Consider the following 23,056-nt stretch of genomic DNA (forward strand, 5'->3'; position numbering starts at 1 on the left):
TGTTTGGTTTGAGATTGGGCCCTACAGTATAGAAACCTTGCTTATCTCCTTTCCTGAGAGACAAGACAGGGTTCTTTCTTGTTTTTCAGCTCTAAACTCTTCTTTAAATCCACTCTGGAACTTTGAGTAGTTAATCAAATTAGCCCCAAAACCGTGGCAAGATTGTAAATTGTACATTCTTGTGAAAAAGATCCTTTGCCAGAGGTGATGCTGCATGAAACTAAGCTAAATAGATTATTTTGCTTTGCCTCTCTGTGGTTGCGCAGTTGGAGCTGTACCACACAGTCATGTACCGTAACTACCAGCGTAAGAATGACATGGATGAGCCTCCACCGTACGACTACGGCTCTGGAGAGGAGGAGCTCAACAGCGAGAAGAGGAAGAGCAAAGACCCCCAGTACGCTGTGATGGAGGAGCGCTTCTACCGCTACGGCATTAAACCAGAGTGGATGATTATCCACCGGATACTCAACCACAGGTGGCAGCTCACATTTGCACAGATTGTCACATGCGTCAAATGTACAGACATGCTTGGCAGACAAACATATATTATTAAGAAAAGGGCTCTGATAAGCAATTCTAGTTTCACAATATGAGATATTGCTCTCGATTTGAGAGCTATATCTAAAAACTCTCTGAATTTCTGACAAGCCATATACATCTGCAGGGCCTAAAGACCTCCAGCCAGGTGCCTGATTTCGGGCATATGGACGTTTTAGATTCACAAACTATTTTCGACGAAAAACAAAAAAACTCACTCCACGTGGGTTTTTGTTTTGCGTTTTATCCAATCATATTCAGCGAAGCAAAGCAATATTTTACATTTACCAATGGAATGTGAGCAAGTTTTTTTTATCCAATGAACAGCAACCTGCTTTCTATCACAATGTAGCACCGATTCCGTGGTGTAGCACAGCTGAAATATGGAAACAAAGTTTATGAAAGCTGGTGGAGATACACGCGTACGGCGATAGGTATGGATTGAATAAACGGGTGGAGACTGGAAACCGTGACACTTGGTGTGACACATTAAGGGAACCGGGTGTTTGTTCTGCACTGTGTGCTCAACCAGCAGAAAGAAAGCGCTCTTTCCACATGAGGTAAATCCCAGACACAACGCCGCTATGCGCGCACTCCGATATCTGACCACACCGGGAGCGACAGTTACAGCTGCCGCTCCAGCAGCAATGACAGACCTGAACGTGCATAAAAGTAATTCAGCATAAAAATGTGGCATTGCTTTGGCTGTTCTCTACAGAGCTCCCCATGGGTCACCTGGTAAGAAAAAAATAATTGACGTGGAAATCGATACGGGCACCGATTGGTAAACCGCGCACGGCTCCATGCGCACGGTAAACCGTGCCCTCGAATAAGTAATCAGTGCGCAAGGAGTCCTAAACCATGCCCGCGGATTAGTAGACCGTGCACACGGATTTGTAATATGTATATTGATAACGTCAAACAGGGACACCACAGCGGCCCACAGAGTTGCATATACAATTTAATTAACATGCTTTTTCTACAAACATGATTTATAGGGAGTAAATGGGTTTCATGTTGTCACCAAAACACACATCGGATCATAAATTAGACCTACTGATGTGATTAATCAATGGTTATGGTTCACATATGGTCTAGGTGCCTAATGGCTGTTACACCTCACTATATGTATGCCAAGCTGTGTGTAATGGCTATGGCTCACTGTATATAGGCCTAAAAGTCCCTCTTTGATGTTATCAACGTAGATATTACAAATCTTACAATCTTACAAATCAGTTTTGCTTTAAGCCCTGCATCTGTAGTACTTGTATGTGACTAAGCCCCATTAACCCCCTAAACCCCATTAACAAATGCTAACAGGAGGCTGGCACAGTTTCCTCAGAAACAGAACAACTTTTTGAATGTGAGAGGGCTTGATAATTGATCAATAAGATAGCATTCTAAAAAATTCTGACCTTTCTAGAGCTGCAACGATTAATCGATTAGTTGTCAACTATTAAATTCATCGCCAACTATTTTGATAATCAATTAATCGGTTTGAGTATTTTTTTAAGAAAAATAAGTCAAATTCTCTGATTCCAGCTTCTTAAATGTGAATATTTTCTGGTTTCTTTACTCCTCTATGACAGTAAACTGAATATCTTTGGGTTGTGGACAAAACAAGACATTTGAGAACGTCATCTTGGGCTTTGGGAAACACTGATCGACATTTTTCACCATTTTCTGACATTTTATAGACCAAACAACTAATCGATTAATCGAGAAAATAATCGACAGATTAATCGACAATGAAAATAATCGTTAGTTGCAGCCCTAGACCTTTCGCTTTTTTGTTTACCATGTCTATTATTTCCCTGTAGTTTCGATAAGGATGGGGATGTGCATTACCTGATAAAGTGGAGAGACCTGCCCTATGACCAGTGCACCTGGGAGGTGGATGATTTTGACGTGCCTGAATATGACAGTCATAAAGCTTTTTACTGGGACCACAGGTTGGTACAGAGCATTCACAAATTAACAGAGCCTTAATTCTTACCTCTTTCCATAGCTGTTTTTAAGGGGGTGGGGAAGAGGGTGACAATGACAAGAATAAATGTCTTGGGCTCCGAGCCCAGGGGAATCCTAAGGGGCCCATACAAGGCAATCAATTATCAGGCAGTTATGTCCACAAGTCATAAGCAGGGCCCATAATGTCCAGTTCCTCCCAAAGCCATGGAAATACGTAGTTGAAATACTGTCTCATTCTCTATTAATTTCTGTCAGTTCTTCCATCTGTCTCTCTCCCTGCTCTAACTTCCTTTTTTCCTCTTCTGCTACTTAGCTATGCATGCTTGATCACACAAAATAAACAAAGGCATATGCCCACGTCTGCTGCTGTTTCCCCTCTGCCCTGCCCGCTATCTGTGATGCCCCTGTTTGATGGGCCGATATGAATGTGTTGCTGCAATTGTTTGCCAGGGAGCAAATTCTGGGGGAGGACCAACGGCCCCTGGTGGTGAGGAAAGGAAAGAAACTCAAAGACGACCATCCAAAGAGGGAAATCCCTCCTGATGCTCCCATCATAGACGTAAGTTGGTATACCCAGATGCAGTTAGGGCAGTGATACAGAGGAAAAGGTTTTGGGCAACAGTGCCCAAGCAGTTGCCTCAGCATGGTTTCTTTCTCTTTGTGAATGCAAGATGGTGCTGTCATAGTAGCTGTGTGTTGCAGCAGCTCTCTAAATCTCTCAATAGGCAACATAGTGAGACTTCTTTCAAACCAATAGGAGTTATGATTTTGCTGTATCTTAATCCTCAATAGGTTCTATTTGTATCATCTTCAATGTGTTCTTTCTTTTTTGGAATTATGTTGTATTACCTTCAATAGGTGCAATTTGCTATTCTTTCCTGCAGCAGTGACTCAGTATGCCCATGGGGATCATTAACGTTTCATCTAATCTAATCCAAATCCATGTTGCTAACATACTGTTGCTAGGAAACATTTAAATAGATTTCTGACCTCCTATTTCACTTAATTGCTTGTTGCCTGTTTACACTACCCAAAACAAATGCCTTGTGTAGCGCCATTCATTCACTTAGTCACTCCAGCATGCAGAAATCTTCTACAAGACATCCTGTGTTCTCTCATCACCAGCCAACCATCAAGTTCGAGCACCAGCCGTGGTACATTAACGCCACCGGGGGGACGCTGCACCCATACCAGCTGGAGGGTCTGAACTGGCTGCGGTTCTCCTGGGCACAGGGCACAGACACCATCCTGGCTGATGAGATGGGCCTTGGGAAGACAGTGCAGACCATAGTGTTCCTCTACTCACTCTACAAGGAGGTGAGGGTGGAAATAATCACTATGCTATGGATGGTTTAAACGCAGTAATATCTGGCCACATCAGCCTTGTACTCATACACTACAAAAAACGTCCATCTTAACAAGTAATTTAGTCTCATATTCAGCCTTCAAAACTTATTTTTCTTAAACTAAGAGAAAATTATGTCAATGAGGTGAGATAATGAATGTCAATATCTTGAAACAAGTCAGAATAAGGCAGATGTACTACTATCAAGAAAATGACACTTGATTCTACAAAATTCTTGAAACAAGTTGATTTGATTGTAAACAAGTGAAATTATCTAACCACATTGGCAGATTTTTTCACTTACTTTAAGAAAATTATGAATTTAGGACTCAATAATAGACGAAATGACTTGTTAAGATGGAGATTTTTGCAGTGTAATCACATCAAATAATGTCCTCTTAGATATTGTTGCTATTACATTGCAGTCATTGTACAGCGAAAAAGCAAAACTTGTAGTATGTAGCATTTTTCATGAATGTTATGGTTGCTTAGTCAAGCCTTTCCCCCCCTCTCTCAGGGTCACTCTAAGGGGCCCTTCTTGGTGAGCGCGCCCCTCTCCACCATCATCAACTGGGAGAGGGAGTTTGAGATGTGGGCCCCAGACTTCTACGTGGTGACGTACACTGGGGACAAAGACAGCAGGGCGGTCATCAGGGAGAACGAGTTCACCTTCGAAGACAGCGCAGTCAAATCAGGGCGCAAGGTCTTCCGCATGAAGGTACCTTATACTCATCCGGCTATACGATACGAGACCTGGGTCAAATAGCATTTTCAGATACTTCCTTTGGTTTGTTTGAGCCTATCAGGTGTCGGATGGGTGGGGGTTGCATTATAGGACAATACAATAAGTGACAGAAAGATACTTTGATCAATATAGGAGACTCTTTGAAAGTCAATTTAGTGTGCTTTTCTGTCACTAACTGAATTTTTGCAGAAAATCCCAATTTTCTGCTATTCCATGCAGGGTGAAACAAGCACCAATTGTTATTGGCAATTACTTGATGCCCAAGGTGCATTATACTAAACAGTGTAGTGCAGTAAATGCTAAATCCTACATTCTAAAATGCTACATTGTTATAATTTGATATGTGGCCTTGTGGTCTGTTGTTGATGGTCTTGGTTCTTCCCCTTGCAGAAAGACACTCCCATCAAGTTCCATGTGCTGCTGACCTCCTACGAACTGATCACTATTGATCAGGCCATTCTGGGCTCCATCAGCTGGGCCTGCCTAGTGGTAGATGAGGCCCACAGACTCAAGAACAACCAATCAAAGGTAAAGCAGCATTTCTGGCGCTAGAGCACCAGTCAGGAGCTTCTATTTGTAAAATGACAACATCAGGGATTTTATCGGGAACACAAAAAGCAGGAAAGAAGCAGGAAAACAGCTATCTCCCATTAAACATGAATAGGAAACGTATGTCCAAAAACAGTGAGATTCTGATGAAAATGACATGCCTGTGAGATAATTTTGAGGCCCGATTGGAGTTTTACATGCTTCATTACTGCTCTCTTTTCTGTTGGCATGTTTGTGATATCTCGTAAAACGTGTCCCGTCCAGTTTTTCAGAATTCTCAACGGGTATAAGATCTACTACAAGCTGCTGCTGACTGGAACCCCTCTGCAGAACAACCTGGAGGAGCTGTTCCACCTGCTGAACTTCCTCACCCCAGAGCGCTTCAAGTAAGTCCCGCCCTCTTTCCATCCATCCCTTTCATCCCCCCATCCGCAGGACCAAATTAGAGCAGCTATTTACTATTGGACATCCAATCCAAGTGTGCATCAAGTCCCTCCATCCTCCCTTCCTTTATCCCTCCATCTTTCCATCCTTCCCTCCCTCCATCCCTGGGGCTGTCCCATCAGCCCCTGCTGTCCCTGAGGCTGGTTGCAGCAGCACACAGTGAAGTCCTCCTGGTTTTGGGGGATGCACCAGTGATTTTACTGCAGGACCTGCAGGGTCACAATCCTCACAGGGGCTTAGACCAGACATCATAGCTTCATTTGCTCACTTAACAGCTCAGTATAAGATAGTGGAATATTATAGTATTTATACAGTGTGCTGTATTTATGAATATTATTCTGATATTCATTATCATAGATGTATATATCTAGATGTACGTATATATGCTGCTTATTTCTCTCTCTCTCTTTTCTCTCTTTATGGAGAGAGAGACAAAGAGAGAGAGAGAGGGAGAGAGGGATGGAAAGAAAAAAAATATAGTTATAATGTAAAGCAAAGACAGAAGTAAACAAAAGCAAAAACACCAAGGAGGTGAAGTGAGGTGAAAAGAAAGACGAAAGAAAGAAAAATACATCAGATAGACAGATAGATAGATAAATCGATAGATGTTTGTGTTTGATGTGTTGTTTATGTATTTAAGCTGTAGTTCACAAACCAAATGAACAAATGAGCCTTTCTCTTCTTTCCTATAATATGGTAATTCTATGCTAGAACTTCTTTTGAATTTCTGTAATCCTTCTGTATCACCTGTGATGTGTGCAGTAACCTGGAGGGCTTCCTGGAGGAGTTTGCCGACATCTCCAAGGAGGACCAGATCAAGAAGCTGCATGACCTGCTGGGGCCTCACATGCTCAGGAGGCTGAAAGCTGACGTCTTCAAGAACATGCCCGCCAAGACGGAGCTGATTGTCAGAGTGGAGCTCAGCCCCATGCAGAAGTAAGCCCCGGGATAAGTTGCTATTCCTCTACTCTAGTTGGTTCTGTCTAGTCGGTTCACTGCGGTGCGTGCCATGTGTCTGCAAAGAAGTTATTCAAGACCCGAGAAAGGAATGTTGTTTTTTCTCATTGACCCCAGTGTAAAGTTGAAATTACACAATGGGGATATAACAGGTTTGCGCAAAGATCATGGAACTTACTGAACACTAAAGGACCAAAATTTCAACACAAGTAAGAAAAAGGAACACACCAAAATTGCACTGGCTGTCTGGAATAATTGATATCAATAGATGTTAAAGAAATACACAGACCTTTTGGCAAATAACTTTTTTGATCAACTTACCATTCCATGCTGAGTGTGGTGTTATTAATAGTGTCTGGTGGTGACTGGTAGTCCTGTCCATTATTTAGTTCGCTATGGCGCATATACTAGCAATTTGGAAATTAGCCAAGATGCCTTGTACCATCCACTAAGCAAACAAACAGCCTGTTAAAACCTTGCATGCACGATAGTGATAAATGCTGTTGTGAAGTAATTAGTACCAGTCTTTTCATCACACAGTCGTACGTGTTTCAAAGAGCTTAAAAAAGGATGGTGTATTCTTTTAAGAGTGGAACTAATAGATTTTTTGTTTTGTGCCATACTCTCATCTCGTCTCCTGACTCAATCCAATGTCCTGACCTCTGACCCACAGGAAGTATTACAAGTTCATCTTGACGCGAAACTTTGAGGCGCTGAACTCCAAAGGTGGGGGGAACCAGGTGTCCCTGCTCAACATTATGATGGACCTGAAGAAATGCTGCAACCACCCCTACCTGTTCCCTGTTGCTGCTGTGGTAAGGGAGCAAGACCGTGCGTAGTCAAATGTTTGTTTTCAACACTGAGTGGAAAATGTTGTCTAATAAAATCAAATGTTGGCATGGCAAGAATGCCTGTCCGGTGACAGCATGGCCATGTGATAGGAAAGGCCAAACTGTAACAAAAAGTTTGAAACCCTCCTGTACCCATTATTGTTGATGTGCCCTTGAGAAATACACTGAATTATGAACTCCCAAGAGCGGTGCCATATCTGCCTGTGTGCTTTCTCCTCCCTGGCAACATCCCTACCAATGGACCAGGTACATAAAGATGACATTGTTGCCATTGGTTTCCTTTATACCCGTCCCATAATGCAAAACACCCAAATGTCAATATACACTCATGCCAGTTCAGTCAGAAAGGAAAAGCTGGAGCAACTGCTGTGTGTCTATTGCATTGTGGGATAGGCCAGGAATAGCAGTCTTTACACATCTGGTCTATTGTGTGTGTGTGTGTGTGTGTGTGTGTGCGTGTGTGTCTCAGTGAGGTATCTGCCCCTTGTCTGCGGGTGGGGTACGACGTAAATTCCAAATTACTGTGTGTAAAAGTAACTGATTAATCAGAAATATTAGTGTATTTGTCCAGTTGATGCCTTGAATTGATGAACTTGTCTGTGTTCTCTCCCTGTCTTTGCAGGAAGCGCCTGTATTACCCAACGGCTCTTATGATGGTAACCTACTGGTAAAGTCCTCAGGAAAACTGACTCTGCTGCAGAAGATGCTGAAGAAACTTAAAGACGAAGGACACAGAGTTCTCATTTTCTCCCAGGTAATAGTCAATAAATATTCTATCTGGGCAGGTAGCCACAGCTTGCTTTGATCAATGGCCATGAAAAACCTGAAAATCCAGCCAATCCATATTTCAGCCATCTCAGTACCAATCTCAATGTCATATGGTAAATCAGTTGATATTCCAAATACCTTGGCAATGATCGATTTGAGTGAAGATACGCAGTTATGACTACATTACTCAGTGTGAAAAGACTGACTTTTTTATTATTTTAATGATAGCTTAATTTCAAAAACCCCAATTTTGTTTGATCACAGCAACATAAACTTGTAATCCCCTCCTTATTTCAGATGACCAAGATGCTGGATCTGCTTGAGGATTTTCTGGAGTACGAGGGCTATAAATATGAGCGTATTGATGGAGGAATTACAGGAGGCCTAAGGCAGGAAGCCATTGACCGCTTCAATGGTGAGTCTGTTAATCCTGAGTCTGTCTGGGCGTGTGTGTGTGTGTGTGTGGACGCACATTTTCCTCTACCTCTCTTTCTCACTCACGCACACAACCCCCCCCACCCACACACACACACACACACACACACACACACTGACTCTCTGCTTCTCTGCAGCACCGGGCGCTCAGCAATTCTGCTTCTTGCTTTCAACACGAGCCGGAGGTCTTGGCATCAACCTGGCTACTGCAGACACTGTCATCATCTACGACTCTGACTGGAATCCTCACAATGACATCCAAGTACTGCTTTCTCAGAGTCTAATCAGATGGACACTTGCATGTTTTCGTTGCCATGCATGATTTAAGTAGCTTTGTGAGTCAGAGGATCTTGCAAGCTGACGTTGTTTGCAAGAGATTTCCTTTTATAGATTTTGTTGATTTCATCTGCTCACTGCGTTGCTGTCTCTTTATCCCCCTCTATCTTTTGATTCTCGCAGGCATTTAGCAGGGCCCACCGTATAGGCCAGAATAAAAAAGTGATGATCTATCGCTTTGTGACGCGGGCCTCGGTGGAGGAGCGGATCACTCAGGTGGCAAAGAGGAAGATGATGTTGACACACTTGGTAGTGCGGCCCGGCCTGGGCTCCAAAACCGGCTCCATGTCCAAACAGGAGCTGGACGACATCCTCAAGTTTGGCACTGAGGAACTCTTCAAAGACGAGGTGGAGGCAGCTCGAGCCATGGGTATGCCTCTGCTGTATTTATGTCTTCATAATGGTCAATGGTCAATATATCATTGTCAGATTAATTGTTATTCCTTGGTATAATTACCGTAAAGAAATGAGACCATGGTTGAGACGATTGGTAGCCTCTATCTCTCACCAGTGGTACTGTTAGTCCTTGTTAGTCCACATTTTAATCCTGTTGCTTCCCGTCACAAAGAGGGTGTTCCAAAAGTGATCCACAGCTTTGTGCTGTAAACACAAATCTCCCTTTTTGCCATAAAGTAATTCTGCAGATTTCCTGTGAAATGAGGCAGACAGAGAACAGACAAAACTCCAAAATGTCAAAGTATCTCTTTATATCTGTGGGTTGTCTAATCATTCGAATGACCCATTCTCAGGTTCAAAACCTTTTTTATGAGCCAAAGTTTTTAACATGGACTAATTGTCTGGGACCTCCTTTTTCTGTTCAAAAAAGGGCACCCATTAGTCCCTTACTAAAGAGCTTCTCATTAACAGGAGACATTAAGGATGGCGAGGAGGGCAGTGTGATCCACTACGATGATAATGCCATCTCTAAGCTGCTGGACCGCAGCCAGGACGCCACTGAAGACACAGAGATCCAGAACATGAACGAGTACCTCAGCTCCTTCAAGGTGGCACAGTATGTGGTGAAAGAGGAGGACGGAGAGGTGAGGATGGTGGTCTTAGTCAGTGATGTGTGGACATCATGTTATAGTGCTGTTACATACAGGGATAACAAGAGTGTAATCGATTATTGTAATTATCTATAATTGAGCATAAATGACCAGACTATGCACATGTGGTGCTTCAGACATTTCTAACAATGTTATTTGACTCTATGCTAAATTCTATTATATTATCAACTTTAATTCACCAAGTAGGCCTACAACAGATGCACCAGGAATTTGAACTATAACCAGGAACTAACAAGATAGTTCGCCAATAATGTATTGACAAATTCGGTGCAGGACAAAACATAACCCAAAGTCACACACAAGTATATATGGAAAGTCAAAGAATTGTTATATTGTAGCAGCATTGGGGTAGTCATATAGATGTGCAAGGATATCCTGAATAGCTAGAAAGCTGTGTACCTTGGAAAATGGTTGCTATAATAATACTTTTAGCATTTGACATATCAGCAGAATTTAGGGGAAATTTGTCTTGGATGTGATAATAAGTACAAAATCTTTCTAGTAAGAATTTATTTTTATGAATGACCTTTGTCATTTTGGATTAGGTGGACCAGGTGTCTCTGTGTTTATATTCAGGGAAGGCCTGCAAATGAATTCTCATAGGTTACAAAGGTTTATTTAGTATCATCCTTCATGTTTACTCAGACGCATTATCACCAAGTATTTGAGTGTGTGTGTGTGTGTGTGTGTGTGTGTGTGTGTGTGTGCAGGAGGAGGTGCAGCGTGAGATCATCAAGCAGGAGGAGAACGTGGACCCAGATTACTGGGAGAAACTCCTCCGCCACCACTACGAGCAGCAGCAAGAGGACCTGGCCCGCAACCTGGGCAAGGGCAAGCGCATCCGAAAGCAGGTCAACTACAACGATACCACCCAGGAGGACCAAGGTTGGCCCCGACTGCAAACTCCTCTCCCAGGACGCACATGTCTTCTAGGGGGTTTGGTGTTTTGCTTTATCCCTTCACCAACACTCCTTTTTAAGAAGCTACAGTATTTGTCAGCCATATGATAGCCTAGCATGATTGTTACACAGGTACATTTTGTGTGGGTTTATCATGATAAAAGTTTAGTTATGGGTATTTTACATTTATAAACATTTGCTCATGGGTCTTACCCTGTGGCATTTGTATAGAGGCTTTGCAGCTGCGTCACACATCTCCTAGCAACCACATCTGCTGCCATCATGGAGGTACAGTTGCTGTGCACATAACGGCTAAATATGTAAAAAAAAAAAAAAAAAAAAAAGAGAGAGATACCTGAAAAAGCTTGTTGTAGTGTGGGTGTAGGTCAACTGAGTAACATTAGAAGTAAAAGTGAATATTAGTCTGATAAGGTAGATTTGTTACCAAATGTAGGTTACTGTAAAGCAGTAAGTAAACTTCTTTACTTCTTTAAACTTCTTCTTTTTGTCTTTAGCCTTAGCCTCTTCGCCAAAACACAACAAGCTGTAGTTTGAAGTCAGCTCAGTTAACCTAAACAAACAGTTGTTTATATGCTTTCGTTGTTTTTATGTTTTCGGGTTGTCCGTCCGTCTGTCCCATTCTCGTGAATGCGATATCTCAGGAACGCCTTGAGGGAATTTCTTCAAATTTGGCACAAACGTCCGAACTGATTAGATTTTGGTGGTCAAAGGTCAAGGTCACTGTGACCTCACAAAAGACGTTTTTGGCCATAACTCAAGAATTCATATGCTAATTATGACAAAATTTCACACAAATGTCTAAGAGGATAAAATGATGAAGTGATGACATTTTATATCCAAAAGTTCAAAGGTCAACTTCACTGTGACATCATAATGTTTTGCTTACCACTGTAGCTGAGAAAATGATCTTGGGGTCATTCTACAAAAACGGTGGAAGTGCTGTCACTTACTTTTCCAGACACCAAAATCCTTTAAGTTGACCTAATAATCACATTAATTATATATGTTCAATAAATAAAGACTGTCCTTGCAATGATAAAACAAAGTTATTGGCGGATGCATACAACCGCGTGGCGGTTATTTCTAGTTTGAATTTGATAGCAAACTATCTACCCAGCAAGCTAATTTAGGAAAACAACTTTTAATGTTAAAGTGCAACTACTAGTCAAACTCTATCTTCTATTCGATGTTAGCTAGCGTACAAATCAGATGTGTTTATAGCAAGACAGTGATGGTTTGCTGACCAGATACTATAATTAGTAAGCTAACAAGCTGACATTATCTAAATACAAAATTGATTAGATGTATCTTTGCCAAAATAATGAATTCCTAGGCAAAAACAGCATAGAAATTAACCACCTTGTCTATTAACTTGTGTCTGGAAACGCACAGAGCTGTGGACCTCCACTATGGCCGCCAGGGAGTGTGTTACGTTGCCTGAAAGCCCTCTATCTAATACAGTTATATAGATATACCTTCTTCATTAGGTCTTGTAGCACTGCTTTTTATAGGTCAACAATACCCATTACATTAATATGTCATGTAGATGTACTTTTGCCAGTAGTTTCAAGGTCCTTATTTTCACAGTTCAACAGTGGGCACAGTATTGACTATGAGAGTGAGCAGTTAGATTTTGAAGCCCATCATAGCTCAGAGCACACTCAGAGATATGAAGTGTTGGTAAAGAGATAGTCTGCCAGAGTAGCCGACTCTCCCCTCAGTGGCTGAGGACAGGAGTGTTATGTGCATGCCCAACTGTAGTGGTCTGTAGTAGTCTGCAGTGCCATGGTGCCCCCAAGTGGCCGCCAACAGAAGTGAATGCACTGTACTGTTTCTCTCTGATCTGTGGCTCAGAGTGGCAGGATGATCTTTCAGACAATCAGTCCGAGTATTCTGTGGGGTCCGAGGACGAGGACGAAGATTTCGAGGAGAGGCCTGAAGGTGGGTGGCAAGACAGCAAAACAGCATTTTTGCCTCCATACAGTTAGTGTACTGTTACTACAGGTGTGGCAATACAATACACCATTCCTCAGTAGAGAGACTACAACACACAAATTATCCTTTGAAAATGAGCAAGGATAACATAGCTAAGTTAACAGTCTTATTTCATTGGACCCATAGTAAGACATTGGTGAGAGATCCATCTAAAGATCGGTTGGCGTTTTTTCTCTGTAGGAGGGCGCAGGCAGTCTCGTCGGCAGCTGAAGAGTGAGAAGGACAAACCTCTACCACCCTTGTTGGCACGCGTAGGGGGCAACATTGAGGTATGAATTTCAGGGAGTTTATTAGTGTCCTTCACAAGAAATCCTTACGCATCATAAGGTAGAGTGTATATATATGCTCTGCTCATAGCAACTGTTAACGTTTCTGGCAGCTGGGTGGCATAATGAGTAGGGAGACTTCACTTCGTACTTCAACCGGAGGCCCCGGGTCAAGCATCCGCCTTACTTTAGTATAATTTTAAGTGATGTAACCACATTCCTGACATTCTCTGAACTGTCTTGATGCGGTTACCCCTCCCATCTGGTAATTCAAGCAGGTCAAAGACGCTAAGAATTACAGTTAGAAACAATTGACCTAGGTCTGATATTGATGGATGAGATTCAGATCTCTTGGCCCAATGGTTTAGAGAGACTGAGTCTGTAGCAGACCTCTGACCTTTGACCTCCCCGTGGAAGAAGGCAAGCAAGGAGAGAATTTGTCAATTTATCAACAAATGATGATATTGTTATCATTACAATATACAAGCACACATAACAAAAGAGCATAATGTACTGTATTATACAATGTGGTACAGTGCAGATTGTTTTAATGTATTTATGAGTGAGTGTAATGCTATTCTTAAAAGGATACCCACACACTAAATCTTTAAGCTTTGATTGTGCAATGTTTCAACAGAATGTGGTTCAGCCACGTGGGTGCTGTTTTTCCTTCCTTTCCTTTTGTTCAGTATTGACTGTAGTTTTTACCCTGTACCTGAGAAAATCCTCTATTTCAGATGTGCATACACAAGTTTCTGTGTAATGTGCTTCTCTTCTCATATCAAGGTCCTGGGGTTCAACGCTCGGCAGAGGAAAGCCTTCCTCAATGCCATCATGCGCTGGGGCATGCCTCCTCAGGATGCTTTCAACTCCCATTGGCTGGTCCGGGACCTCAGAGGGAAGAGTGAGCGCGAGTTCAGGTACTGGACTGGTACTTTATTTTTACTCTGAATTGATACTTTTTTATGCTTGAGTATGATACAGTAAGTAGTATATTGAGTGTACTTGATTGAACTCTAATTCTCTTTAGTAGCTTTCACACAGTACATTCTTGGCCAAGGGTTACCCCTAAGCTATTTTAACCCCTCTTCACAATCCACTGGTTAGCCTAGGGCTAAACTCCAGAATACTCTTGTTAATCTTGCATAGTCAGTTTCAGGGTTAGCCTACCTTAAAATGCACCAGAGCGAAACATTACATTAATATTAATCATTGCATACATGAGAGTGCAGAACGCAGCCTTGGGTAGTGTGAGATCAAAAGTAATGCACTTGCACCCAAAACTCTAAGCTACTATTACTACTACAACTACTACTACTGCTACCACTATTACAACTAGTACTGATACTGCTACTACCCCTACTACTACTGCTACTTCTGCTAGTACTACTATAGTACTGCTACTGCTGGTGCTACTACTATGGCTCCTACTACTGCTGCTACTGCTACTGCTGCTACTGCTAGTACTAGTACTGCTACTGCTGATGTTACTACTACTCCTACTGCTGCTACTATTATTACTACTGCTTTTACTGCTACTACTACTGCTACTGCTACTGCTACAGTTTTTACTACTATTACTACTACTACTCCTACTACTTCTCCAGTTGCTTACAGCTACCTCATTCATTTTCTCAAGGAAATGCATCTTTTCTAGCTGGTCACCTCCGAACAGTTCAAGCAGTTATGTGTATTGTAAAGCATGTGTGTATTTCTATTGTAAAGCATGTGTGTATGTGTATTTTCTCTGTTAGGGCCTATGTGTCTCTCTTTATGAGACATCTGTGTGAGCCAGGGGCGGACGGAGCAGAGACCTTCGCTGATGGAGTCCCACGTGAGGGACTTTCCCGCCAGCATGTTCTCACCAGGATCGGAGTCATGTCCCTTGTCAGGAAAAAGGTAACAGTTTTTCAGCCGTTCACTAAAGACATCACTTAACCCAGACAGTCTGGCTTTTACTGGAGCAGTGGGATTAGTCGAACTCAGTGGATGCACATGGAGAGGCGGAACAAGATGGGAAAACATACTAGTTGGGTACAGACTTGTCTCTGGTCTAGATTCTCATTCAATTCAAAAATCTTTAGATTGTAAACCAAATTTAATAATCTATTTTGTATTTTTGTTAGCATGTACTGTATACGTCTACACATTTGTCTCTACTGTTAACAGACTGTAAATTCTTAAGAAACATGTAGGCTAACTTTGAAATACTAACAGGCATAAAGACTGGTAGCAATAATAGTGTGTTCACAGTATACCACACGTACTTGCATGGGGAATGTGCATCTACAATGTATCCCACCCTAATTTGAGTGAAGTAGGTCATCTCATGAAAATGTAACATTTTCACTGGAATATTCCAATCTAACTGTTCTCTTGTCGTGGGTTGTGTGTAGGTGCAGGAGTTTGAGCATGTAAATGGGAAGCTGAGTTCTCCGGATCTGATTCCTATTGGAATGGAGCTGAAGAAACTGACTGAGAGTCTGTCTTCTGATCCCAACACCCCTGTGCCAGCCAGTCCTGTTGCCACACAGCCTGGCACCCCTGTACCACCAGGTCAGAATCAAGTGTCTGTGCCGATCATATTGAATTTTTTAAGACTACAGAGGAAGAGTTCACGCTCTTAAAGTAAAGTTTTTGATAAAAGACAACAGAAAGTTTGAGTTGTTGCTGTACTCTGGGTTCTAGAGAAGACCGAGTCTCTCTCGGGCTCCGCTGAGGACAAGGAGTCCACAGAGCAAGATAACAAGAAACTGACAGAGCAGGAAGTGAGTCTTTTTTTCCTCCTGTACCCTTCGCCTCCATTCCGTTCTCTTTTATTGTCTTGTCCGTCATCCCATGGTTCATCACAGTTTGACCGTTCACATCTTATCATCCTCAGTGCATGCTTCTGTCAAACACAGGCACCTTTTAACTTGTCTATCTGCCCTCTACCAATTCTCCTCCCTCTCCCCCTCTCGCCCCCTGTCTGCTTTTGTTGTTGCAGACTCCTTCCAGTACAGAGTCAGCCTCTGTACCTGAGAAGGCAGCTGACAGTGAAGAGACCAAGGCCAGCTCAGAGGAGAAAACAGGAGATGAGAGGGACAGGACTGAGTCACCCTCTACAAAGACAGAGCCGTCTGCCAACCCAAAGGAGGCTGCTTTGAAACAGACAGAGCTGCCATCCAGTCAAACCTCACCTAAGGGTGTGTGGTGCATGACCTTTGTGCTACAAATCTTTGCTTTCCGCGGGGTTGTACTGAGTTTAATTTAATCTTTTTTGTTTCTGTTATCCTCAGTGGAGCCCTGCAAAGAAACAGAGAAATCCTCAGAGAAAGGAGATAGCGATACTCCCCCTGCAAAGACAGAAGACAAGGAAAATAAGCCAGGTATGCATACTAACCTTGTAAAAACCCTTGAATTCAACAGATATAGAGGGTAAGACAGGTGTGAGAATATTCTGTTTAGAAAGCCAAGCAACTTCAATGATTTTCTTTTATTATTATTATTATTTTTTTTATTTTAACCTTTATTTAACCAGGTATTTCCGGAGATTAAAAATTATCTTTTTCTTGTTCTTATTTTTTAGCTGTTGCAGATGATGTGAAGAGTGAAGATGCATTAGAGGGTCGATTAAATGGAGAGAAAGACACCTTGGATGAGATGGATGAGAGCAGGAGGGAGGACAAAAATGGATGCAAAACCAGGTTCATGTTCAATATCGCTGATGGAGGTTTTACAGGTAAGGGACATAACTTTTGTCATAGTTTTGATCCTCATTGAACCAGGCACTTTACATCAACCTGGGTGAATCTTTGTAGGGGGGTGGGAGGGTTAAATGTGTACAGATACTGAGTGGCACCACCGAAGTAGTTGGGGGTTCAATTATTATTTGTGACAGAATTTTTCAGCCCAAATAATTGATTCCGGATCCTGCCCCCTTTCAATCCAACCTGAAAATGAATAGAGCTGTAAAATGATTGCCTTTAATGACATCCAACTCTAATAGTGATTATTTTTTATTTTTGGTTTTTTGCTCTTTTCCTCTATTATACATTTCTTTATTTGTTGAGGTGGATTCTGATTGGTTTTGAAGCTGGAATGGAAAAAAAAAATCTTATTTAGTTTAGCATTCCAGAATAGTGAGACTTTGTGAAGTGAGGATAACACAACAACCAGTAAAATGTAATATCTTCATCATATGACATTTCTATGTACGTTATTTCTCTCATTTTAAGCACAAAATGATCTACAAATGGGATCCAAAAATCCCATTCATAAGCGGAAAAAAATGGATCCAGATATAATCTGAAATGACGACAACACTTGAGAGGACAGTAACTTAAAGTCACATCTATAGTAGCTGATGAGGGAGGGATGATTCACAGCTGTCTAAACTATATATAATTGTCTAAAGTGAATAATGTCGTCTGCCCTCAAAACGGAAGGATACAAGTTTTTTTTTTAAGTGTTTAATTCCCTTAGGGGAGAGAATAGGGGGTTTCCCAGTTTTCATCTGCCCACCAGCATTTACAAGTGAAATGCTTGTAAATGCTAGCTTAACTGTTTGACACTAGATGGACATGTGTCTGATTATTTTGTCTTGCCTTTGAAAGCAACATATACAAACTTGAATCAAACTTATTATGTTGGACAGCAGTGCAAATTTGTCATGGATCTTGTTAACATGGTTGGTGTGCTGTTTCTTCTATTTAAAACAAAGGGAAGTATTTAATTTTTTGTCTTTAAACTTACGCCCCTCAGAGTTGCACACCCTCTGGCAAACAGAAGAGCGGGCGGCGCTGTCGTCTGGAAAGATGTACGACATCTGGCACCGTCGCCATGACTACTGGCTGCTGGCTGGCATCGTAACGTATCCTTTCCCAGATATAGGAGATGTTCAGCATCTGGCAAAGCAGTGTAATTATCTATGTCCTGGAGGAACTGGAGTTGATTCCTCTGAAGAAATTATATTTACAACGACTACGATCTCCACAACCCTCCATAGCTGTTTTATTTGAAGAACTTTATGAGGTGCTGCGGTCCCATTTGTTTTCCTTGACCAGGACTCTTATTTCAGACATGGCTACGCTCGCTGGCAGGACATCCAGAATGACCCGCGCTATGCCATCCTAAATGAGCCCTTCAAGACTGAGATGCATAAGGGCAACTACCTAGAGATGAAGAACAAGTTCCTGGCTCGGCGCTTTAAGGTGAATTGTGGGTGTTGAAGTCTTTATAGATAGAAATAACTAGTGATGGCTGAAATGCAGTAAGTATTAAAGAGCCTGCGATCAGAATACTAGGTGAGACAAAATTAACTATCTCCCTTTGCCTGTCGTCTCTTTGGGTTTCATCGTTAAGTAACTCTTTATTTCTTGTTCCCTTTCTCTCTCTCCACCTCTCCCTCCCCTTCTTCTTTCCTGTCGTCTCTCTTTGTAGTTGTTGGAGCAGGCTCTGGTGATCGAGGAGCAGCTGAGGAGGGCAGCCTACCTGAACATGACCCAGGACCCCAGTCACCCGGCCATGGCCCTCAACACACGCTTCGCTGAAGTGGAGTGTCTGGCAGAGTCCCACCAGCACCTGTCCAAAGAGTCTCTGGCTGGGAACAAGCCTGCCAACGCTGTGCTGCACAAAGGTCTGTAGTCCTGCTGAAAAAAGAAAATAGCAATGTGATCAGCGTCTGAAATGTTTTGGCTCGCCTGTGAAAGACTGGTAAACTGGAAAAAAAATTACCTGCAAGAATAGTTTTTACAGGCTAAAATAATTAATATAGATTTTTCATTGAAATATGTCTCCCTTCCAGTGCTATTTTGTTTATAGAATCAGGTAGTGTGAAACATTCAATAAACAGGCAAGATTTAGAGTTTTAATTTAAATCTTGCTCATTCATCTATAAAATTATATACACTGCCCATCAAAAGTTTGGGGACACTACACTTTTCTTTATTTCTACTATTTTCCACATTTTAGAATAATAGTGCAGACATCAGAACTATGAAATAACACAAGTGGAATTATGCAGTGACCAAAAAAGTGTTAAATAAATCTAATAAATTAAAACTGTCTTATATTTTAGATTCTTTAAAGTAGCCGCCCTTTGCCTTGATGGAAAGGCAAAGGCTTTGGAAAGAAATTCATACATAGGCATCAACTTCACTATTTATATTTGTCTAAGAAACAAATTTCAAGCATTTAAGCATAAGCCTTTATATCAAAATGGCTTTAAGATAACGAAAACTGTCCAAACTTCTGACGGGCAGTGTATATATATAATTTTTTTACTTGATCTGCAGGTGTGGTTGCCTCACACCTGCTGTGTGTCTCCACATTGGAATTTAGTTTGAACTAAAGTTAGGATATTTAAACATCCAGACAATTGAGAAGCAATAGGAAATGTTTACAGAGGTTTAGACACTACTGTTTTTTTGTGTAAAAAGCATAACAGGCAGCCAATTAAAGGCCTGTTAGATACAGTGACATTTTGTTTTGATTTGATTGGCTCACAGTCAGAGAGAGTGTACAGAGGTTAGCAGGGACAAAGTTTGAGAAGCAAAGACCAAACATTGTATTTAACGAAGGCAATCAAATGTAATCATCTCAGGAGTTGCCGTGGCCTGTAATCATAACTGATTTATCTGCTTGGCAGGTGTTCATTTCGGACCCTGAATGTGATTGTTCAGGTCTTTTCAGGATTTCAGGTTTTTGGACTCACAACTCCCATTCATTTTGAATGACATAGTACTTTTTCATGCGTTTTCCCTGCTTCTGTCTTCCCAATCATTTGAAAAAAATACACTTAAAGAAAATACAGCAAGACATATCGCAGATGCCGCTTGGCGTATGCGAATCTGAGTGATGCCTCGCTCTTTGACACGCCGTGTGTGGGCAGTGAGTTACTGCTCCAGGCTGTGTGTAAGTAATACCATCCCTCCCGTCTCTTCTGACATGATGAGTGTGTGTTGTCATACTTCCACAGTGCTGAACCAGCTGGAGGAGCTTCTGAGCGACATGAAGGCGGACGTGACGCGGCTGCCCAACATGCTGTCCAGGATCCCCCCGGTGTCGGCCCGCCTGCAGATGTCTGAGAGGAGCATCCTGAGCCGCCTCACCAGCCGGGGCAATGAACCTCCACCGCAACAGGTGGGACAGGAGATGGTCGGGGATGTTTACATCTCAGCCTTACTGCCATTAAAATCTCCATCTTAACAAGCAATTAATCCTGTATTGAGTTCTAAAATCCAGCTTGTTTCAATAATTTTCTGGTGACAATGTCCTAAATTAGATCACTCCAATTGTTTCAAGATATTGTCACTCTTTTCTCAAATTGTTTTTACACAAGCTGAAATGCATTGGAACAGGTGAAGTTATGTCAACCCACTGGTAGATTTTTTCACTTGTTTTGAGACAGAACCGGTTTTAAGACTTTAAGATGGGAGATTGTAAAGTCTTTTAAGTAAAATATAGCACAGGATTCAGTAAATTGCAAGGTAAAAGCTTATGGTCTATCAAATAAATCAAATATCACAATATTTTACACTGAATACCTCCATATTGATAATGTGATGATAATTTGGGGATGAGTATTTGTGCTTTCATAAGATATTTACATACAAGAAAATTCTGAAAATTAGTAATGATCATAAGTAATCAGTAATCAGTAATAAGTAATGCGGGTATGATGAGCAGGTAAAGCCAATCATTGTTCATTTTCCTCAGCCAGAACAGGCTAATAAGTTAGGAAATTGTATCACTTTACTGCAACACGGCCTTTAAGACCAGGAAGAAGTAACATTTAAGTTATTTCACAATACTACGATAACCATCCCAGATGATATCTAGTCTCATATCATATTGATATTATACGATATATCGCCCAGCACTAGTGTGGCCTAAAAAAAAAAGGTAAGTGTTATTTACTCAAGACACAGCAACTACATTTTTTCTTCAAAAAACTGCAGAGGCTCATCCTCCCTATCCCCTACAGACCAGCCTCCCCAGGTGTAATGTATAAAAGAAAGAAATAAATCTCCCTTAAGTAGTTTATTTTCACCACTACGCTCAACATTTCAGTCCCCAAGGATTTGACAAAGACTCTATTCTTTCATGGGTTTTTTTTTTGTTGTCTTCCTGCACCTGTTCATCAAAGTTGGATGTGTGTGTTTTATTCTCTGTTATACAACAGATAATTTCAGCCGAGCAATCCGATTGGTCATGCGTTCTAACTGTGCTTTATTGGTTGCTATGCCAACTCTTGTAGTAACCAGGGAGACAGTCGGTAATCTATCTTGCTTTCCCCCTGATTTTGTTCCAGCAGTAAATGTGTTCACTACTAGGTAGAAAACTTTTCAGACAGTACGCAAGCTTTGGTAGCTGCTGTATAGGAGTCATAATACTCGCTCCTCATATCTGTTGCATCACTGTCACACCCATAATCACAGATATGAGCACCCTCTTTATTACTGCTATATTAAGGCAGTGGTTCTTAACCTGGGGGTCAGGAGATAATTTTGGGGGGGTCACAAGATGATTTCTGGGATAAGAAAATCCCATGATGATGTCTATTTTTTATGTTTTTGTCTATAATTTTTGTTTGAAATACTGAATAGTTTTCAGCCTCTAAGCCTTCTCTGATATCAAATGAAACGACCTGAAAATCATTCTTTGGCACAGGGTCGCGAGTGGGCATCGCTTCATTTTAAGGGGTCACAAGCCAAAAAGGTTGAGAACCACTGTATTAAGCTATCATGTAATACTCTAGCAAGTAGCAGTAGAACTGATATTTGATGTGTTTTATGCAGCCTTTCAGCCAGGGTGGGTTTGGCTGCTCCCAAATGTACAGCAGCAGCTTTGGAGGGGGATTCAGAGGGCCAGGTGGGCAGCCAATGGTCAACTACAGTCAGATGCCTCTGGGACCCTACGTCAGCGGTGAGGATCAACTCTGTTTATACCTTACAGCAGATCCCAGCTGAGCTGAACCTTGTGGGAATGGAGGTTGTTCATACGAGTGGAATTATACTACCTGCTGCCTGAAATTCAGCAATCAAAAGACTGATACAGATCAAACATATAGATGATTCCATTCTTGGCAACATAAGTTCACTTCAGTAGTTCATATCATCAAGAAGCTTCCATGAATTGCACACAATTACTTAATTAGGATTTGGCATCACCATGTGTTTCAATATACAGTATATTTCCATTTGTGTAGTGGATGGGTTTACTCTACTTACTTTACTTTAACACTTGGTGGAAAAGATTTATGAACACTGCTGAAGTGTAAGAAAATAAATTAATATTCAAGAACTTACACATTCATATAAAGCATTTTTGGTGACTCAGTGAACAGTGAGCTAAATTTCAATGAGATATTGAGCTTGTTTTGTATTTTATCCAATGAACCAATCTATCTATTTCTCTCATATTCCTCCCTGTAGTCTGCTGAGAAAAATTAAATATAGACATTTATGTTGTAAAAATGAAGACTAAAAGATCAATTCTGTTCCTGCTTTAGTGTCCTCTAATGGCCCCCCACCCCCTTCAAGCCATCTGGACAAGAAGTCACTTGACTCCCTGAGAGATGTGGCCACCCCTGACCTCAAGTCAGGCAAACCCAGTGATGTCATCTGTATTGAGGACTAGACCAGCTCTGTAACACTGACCCGAGGTCAGTAACTCCCAGGGATGACATCTGCATGGATAACAGCTGCCCATCTCTTCCGCCACATCCTCCTCTTTCTCCTGCTCCTTCCCAACGGCCAACTCTTGACTTGAATCTATAAAAAGAAGCTCTCTGTCTGCGGATAAGGCGATTAACTTTTTGATTAATACAGATGTATCTATCTATCTTAACAATTGCACTTTTATCTTTCAAGGATCCTCTAGAAGTAT

General features: G+C 41.6%; 1 protein-coding gene across 1 annotated transcript in view; it reads left to right on the top strand.

Moving 5' to 3' along the window:
* Positions 1-22,807, top strand: part of chd5 (chromodomain helicase DNA binding protein 5) — a 35,691-nt gene extending 12,884 nt beyond the window's left edge. The window contains 29 exon segments of the mRNA XM_071524288.1: positions 267-478; positions 2,361-2,492; positions 2,959-3,067; positions 3,634-3,825; positions 4,371-4,571; positions 4,989-5,126; positions 5,412-5,533; positions 6,354-6,527; positions 7,222-7,363; positions 8,022-8,153; positions 8,465-8,582; positions 8,740-8,864; positions 9,062-9,321; positions 9,777-9,978; positions 10,716-10,890; positions 12,780-12,866; positions 13,101-13,189; positions 13,973-14,106; positions 14,941-15,085; positions 15,583-15,742; positions 15,875-15,954; positions 16,173-16,371; positions 16,465-16,554; positions 16,755-16,907; positions 17,930-18,063; positions 18,608-18,803; positions 20,145-20,308; positions 21,967-22,093; positions 22,680-22,807. Of these exon segments, the coding sequence (XP_071380389.1) occupies positions 267-478; positions 2,361-2,492; positions 2,959-3,067; positions 3,634-3,825; positions 4,371-4,571; positions 4,989-5,126; positions 5,412-5,533; positions 6,354-6,527; positions 7,222-7,363; positions 8,022-8,153; positions 8,465-8,582; positions 8,740-8,864; positions 9,062-9,321; positions 9,777-9,978; positions 10,716-10,890; positions 12,780-12,866; positions 13,101-13,189; positions 13,973-14,106; positions 14,941-15,085; positions 15,583-15,742; positions 15,875-15,954; positions 16,173-16,371; positions 16,465-16,554; positions 16,755-16,907; positions 17,930-18,063; positions 18,608-18,803; positions 20,145-20,308; positions 21,967-22,093; positions 22,680-22,807 (4,320 nt within the window).
* The last annotated feature ends 249 nt before the right edge of the window (positions 22,808-23,056 follow it).

This window comes from Centroberyx affinis, unplaced genomic scaffold (genome assembly GCF_046629955.1).
Source record: "Centroberyx affinis isolate AG114_WGS23_722 - 3 ecotype Tasmania unplaced genomic scaffold, CSIRO-AGI_Caff_v1 ptg001173l_1, whole genome shotgun sequence".
Classification (NCBI taxonomy): Eukaryota; Metazoa; Chordata; class Actinopteri; order Beryciformes; family Berycidae; genus Centroberyx; species Centroberyx affinis.